The 5,358-nt window shown below is 37.1% G+C and overlaps 1 protein-coding gene across 1 annotated transcript; it reads right to left on the bottom strand.

The window, feature by feature from the left end:
* Window positions 1-2: 2 nt before the first annotated feature.
* On the bottom strand, window positions 3-4,295 carry LOC136262772 (uncharacterized). The gene is made up of 4 exons (XM_066057170.1): window positions 4,218-4,295; window positions 2,084-2,218; window positions 59-186; window positions 3-23 (listed from the first exon to the last, which is right to left on the bottom strand). Exons 1-4 carry the CDS (start codon window positions 4,291-4,293, stop codon window positions 3-5), a joined length of 360 nt encoding a protein of 119 aa, XP_065913242.1. The 5' UTR covers window positions 4,294-4,295.
* Window positions 4,296-5,358: the final 1,063 nt, after the last annotated feature.

The raw sequence follows: 5,358 nt of genomic DNA, 5'->3' as shown, positions 1-5,358 counted from the left end.
GTTCAAATTCTCCTTGGCCTGCACTTGTGTCTGGTATATTCTGAAAATCAACAAGTACTAATTGCACAGTGTTAGGATCCTCAACAAGGATACATCCTTCAAACACAACAGTTCCAATAGGACAGTAAACATTAACATCAAATTCATAATGTGTAGCATTGAATATTGTGAAGTAACCTGTGGGGACTAAAGAAACAAAGACTTATAGTTAAACAACATCATATAACAACTATGCATCATAGACTTTACCTAAAAGCACATGCCCACAGTCTTGCATTGTCAGCAAAAAGAATTGGGACACAAAGGAGGGCAAAGGTAAGTCCGTGATATAATATGTATTGTATGTACAGTGGAACCTCAGTTATCCGAACCCCTTGGGACCAGGGGTGGCCTATATAAGTCTGAAAAGTCCATATCTCTGAGACTGTGTATAAATAACCTTAAAATAGCATAAAGAACACTCAGTATTATCAACTGCCCTAATAGAACAGTCACTACTCTAATAGAGTAGTCATTTTTGTAGTTCGGTTTTGGATAAATGGGGTCCTGGTAACCGAGGTTCCACTATACTGCGGTTGGAAAAAAGACATGTCTTGGGACAAGGCAACATCAAACAGTGAAAAAATCTAGCCTGTATACTTGGCTGAAGGCATCAGTTAGTTAGTTAGTAGAAAATTCAATTAAATAGGAAATTTCATACTTTGAAAGTTCTTTGAAAAATATGGGGTCACTCTGAAGGCATTTTTGGGCTTGATTATGCTTAACCAACAATACTGCCAAGCTGGAAAAAAATTGAAAGGAAAGAAAGCCCTAACATACAGTACTACCATATGGTATGATAATATCAAATATTTTAGGCATGACAAAACTTGAGTCCAAAATGGAATTGCAATGTAATTTCATAATAACAAAAGTTTCCCCTAGCTACCTGAATTTTACAATGTTTATAGGGGTAAATGTCTATAGTAACATCTCCAAATTTTAAAAGGATAACATATATATAGGTCATGAGATATGACATTTTAAAGTTTGTCGTTTTTCCATACATTGTCTATGAGAGGGAGCAACAGTTTCCCTTTCTGGGCAATCTCATAAATAATGTGTGGGAAAATAACAAATTCAATTCATGTCATTTCTCAACTGAACATTATTTGTAGGTGTTAATCTCACAATTAAGTTTTCCAAATTTTAAAATGATAGAGTATATAGATCATGAGATATGAATTTTTGAAATTTGTGGTTTTCCCATACATTATCCATGTGATTGCCCAGAGGGCAACTGTTACCCCCTCCCATAGATAATGTATGGGAAAACTGCAAACTTTAAAATGTCATATCTCATGACTTATATACGTATGCTATCCAATTAAAAATTAGAGATGTTACTTTTGACATTCACACCTACAAAATAATGTAAAATTCAGGTTGCTAGGGACAACAGTTTAAAATTCCTTATTATGAAATTCATTTATTTGTCTGGTCCCAGACGTTCAGGCAGGATGAAATGTGTTCACACATACTAATTACTGGCAGGCAAAGCAAGTAGCAAGCACTGCGCTTGTGTTCAGTTACAACTTCCAAAGTAACATCAAACAATTAAGAAATCACATCCTTGAAATGTTAATAAATTATACTTACCTGAAGGCATCAACTAGATCATCAGTCAGCAAAAAACTTTGTCAATTAAAATCTTTAGAACCTTGTCAGAACATTTCAAGTGATTTTGAAAGACATGTGAGGATGGAGAAAACTAGTAAAGTTTAATTGGACTCAAAAGTTATCAGCTGATAAAACAAAGACATTTCATGGCTTACAAGTCCAGTACTTGCCATTCAAACAATTTATTGACATTAAGTTTCTGCTTGTAGTTTTCCTACAAGTACAAATTTGGTGTCATTAACACTGTATAATTGGTGGGTACTGAGAAACTGGACCAACCAGTACAGAACAATGAGAAGATTATTAGTCTCTGAATGCATCAATTTAGTTGTGATAAAGCTATGAGTTTGATTTCATGCCATAGAGCTGAGTTTTCTCAGTTGTAGTCACATGCTATTATGTACTCAATTTATTCAGTACTCACTTGTAGTACAGTTCCTGGTATAGTTCATGAATCCATCATCACTAGCTCCATTGACAACTCCATAAGTACCATTTGGGCAGGTCATCACACATGTACCATTATCGGAGTCATAGAAGGTTGGGTAGTGACAGTTTGCTAGTGGTCAGTAGACATAAAATATATTACACACGTATATCCACATAAAGTTTGCTAGATTTTGTATTTGTATGTTACAGTGAAAGCACTGCCATGCGTGTGTACAGAAAATCAGCACGAGGGCCAAATGCTGTATTTTTCATACACATGGGCATAGGTGGTGCTTAAAGTGTTTTGTTATACTTCCCGGTCATCTCGCTTGGAGGTGTTCCAAATTGCTTCAATTTTTGGTGATCAGATATAGAATATCAGTAAGTTGCATGCAAAGTGTCATGTGCTAATATTGTGTCAGTATGTGCAGTTCTTTAACTACACCTGTAATGTTCTGAGGCTGTCGATTTGTATGCGTAGGCGTGCTTGAAGTCCTGTGAGTCAGTAGTTGTCACTCAAAATCCATTGTTGAACAACTGCACATGTACATGCTTGTATATTTGCATTGCAAGAACTTGGAAAACTGCAGTAGTCTGGCTAGTTTTAGCGATAACAATGTCATGCACGTGATCAATCATGCTGTCTTGAGTGGGGTTGTTTTTGTAATATTCCTTACATTACTGTACTGTATAACTGTACTGTATTTGCCCAATTAACCACATAACTGTGCTGTATGATTTATACAGTACAGTTATGCAGCTAATCAGCACAATATGGAACATACAGTACGTGGCGGCACTTTGATCCTCCCACGCAAAATACAATAAATGTACAATGTTGTTCTTAAGGCTATTGATGCAAAAGCTTTTTGTCCACATTTGGTTATAAAAGCCTAGTGTGTGTGTGTGTGTGCGTATATGTATGTATGCATGTATGTATGTATGTACGTATGTATGTATGTATGTATGTATGTATGTATGTATGTATGTATGTATGTATGTATGTATGTATGTATACACGCACGCACATACAGACATACACGAAGTGTATGTTTAACTGTATTTCGAAAATCGCGCATAAGACTTACTTGAAATTTTGCTGGAATTACAATTAGTACTGGTAGACTATTCACTATTGGCAAGATTTAGTTTTGAATTGTGTGGGAATGCCAGGCGAAATACCTCAAACTGGACGATAATTGATGTACGCAAGTTAAGGCCCCTATTCGGTGATTATTAGTTTCTCATCCAGCCTTTCTATTTATTATGATGCGGGCGGGAGGGTATTACCATTATGCCATTATTGTATAATATTAACACACTGATGTAGAGACCTTGTCCAAATTGTCTTTCTTTCTTACTACAAACATTTCCTTCACCAGCTGATTCTACTTTTCGTGATCGCCAACTGCTTTTCGACAGTCAACTGAAAGCCTGCTTTGATGAAGTCGATAGAGCACGATTGCAACTGGCACTGCAGCAATTTGCTAAGGAAAACTGGTGATATATAGCGAATTGTAGCGTTCATCAACAAAAAATAACGGTTTGGTATCACGTGTTCTTCTGAGCATGCGCAGAGTAAATAATGACTTACCATGCGGTAGCTTAAGAAAGATGCGGGCGGTGGATGAGAAACTAATAATCACCAAATAGGGGCCTAACGAGTGGACGAAAAACGACGTTGACGGTCGATAATTGATGCAATACACTACTGTCTTTGGCCCGATGCTACTGAAGAACGCCAGTATACCTTGGGAGCTGGTACGTTGTGGACACCTAGAGTATTAAATTGCCTTAGCTGGGTGTAAAAAGTTCGTGCTTATCTTGTTCTAAACGAGAATCCCGTAGGTTGGCATAGCTACAACCTGGCCGATAATCGATTGCTTACGCTACTGATGCAGCAAGTTTCATCCGGTCGCTCCTTCACGAAATTTTGCATCTCACGAGATACTAAAAACGTTTATAGACAACAATCGTGCTTCATGGTGGATCTAGCAATGGGATGCTACAATGAACATTCCACAATGGTAGAGGGATCGATTTGTAAAAGTAGTTTCGCCGGATTGCGGAACCTAACTATAATATTGTCACGCATCAAAATAATAATAAAACACACTTGACAAACTTACTTGTAAATCCGAAATGCAGAAAGCTAACAAAAGCAAGTACTCCAATCAGCGCCGGCGCATTCATATCCGTTGGCATAATGTAATCTACGTATACAGAAACACGCAGTTGCTATGTAGCTAACTAGCTGGACAGCCGCGTTCAGCAGCTGCAGAGTCGAATCCACTGAAGAATTAGTAGTCACAATCAAGTGGTAAACAACTTACTACATATCACATATTTGTGGTTAATCAGTTTGCACACTTCATGCCCGCGGACGCCTCTGCACATATTAATTTATTAGAGCCTTAATTATTTAGGCCCCTATTTGGTGATTATTAGTTTCTCATCCAGTCTTTCTAATTATTATGATGCGGGCAGGAGAGCATTACCATTAGGCCATTATAATATTAATACACTGATGTCCAAAAAAGGGTAGTTTGAGATAATGAGTTACTCTCTAGAATTCCTATGGATATAGTTACATGAAAATAACAAGGAGAAAACATCCTGACCACCTGGTAGACTCCTGTAAGTGTTTGAGCGTAAATCGGATGGCTGCAGGTTCGAGGCTACCTAGGTCCAGTCATGGATTTTTTCTCCTTTCTCCAACTTTTCAAACACACCTTAAGTAGCTAAAGTCTTTGAGCAGGCTGTAGGACCAGGTGTCCTACAGACCTTCAGCACTTGTGCTGTAAAGCATTAATAAATAAATAAATAAAAAATAAATAAAAATTTTCTTTCTTTACTCCCACAAAGTAATATTGGTTTTTAGTTGTAATCGTGCTCTATCAACTTCATCATAGTGGGATTTCAGTTGAATGTTGAAAAACTGTCAAAAATAGAAGTAATTTGACAAGTAAACAACAATTCTCCTGGTGATATATAATGCACTGTAGTGTTGATTAAAAACGCCATTGTGTTCAATACAAAACTATGATGGTTTGGTATCACGTGTTCTTCTGAGCATGCACAGAGTAAATAATGGCTTACCATGTGGTAGCCTAAGAAGGATGCAGGCGGTGGATGAGAAACTAATAATCACCAAATAGGGGCCTTATTTGATTCAAGATTTATTTTTGTATAAGTATGTTTTTGGTCAGGTATACAGGCTGTGCCTTTACCCGTATTTAGAAAGCAGCATGAATAATTTTTGATGTTGAC

The sequence above is a fragment of the Dysidea avara genome, chromosome 8 (genome assembly GCF_963678975.1).
Source record: "Dysidea avara chromosome 8, odDysAvar1.4, whole genome shotgun sequence".
NCBI classification, from domain to species: Eukaryota; Metazoa; Porifera; class Demospongiae; order Dictyoceratida; family Dysideidae; genus Dysidea; species Dysidea avara.
The sequence above is the reverse complement of the archived record's forward strand: the minus strand, read 5'-3'. Positions and strand labels throughout refer to the sequence as shown.

Bases quoted from the DNA above. Each gene is read 5' to 3' on its own strand.
- LOC136262772 (XM_066057170.1), bottom strand. From the start codon at position 4,293: ATGCCAACGGATATGAATGCGCCGGCGCTGATTGGAGTACTTGCTTTT. The intron at 2,219-4,217 runs GTAAGTTTGTCA...ACTGACCACTAG, and splicing joins TCTGCATTTCGGATTTACAA to CAAACTGTCACTACCCAACC. The intron at 24-58 runs GTACTTGTTGAT...ACCAGACACAAG, and splicing joins ATCCTAACACTGTGCAATTA to TGCAGGCCAAGGAGAATTTG.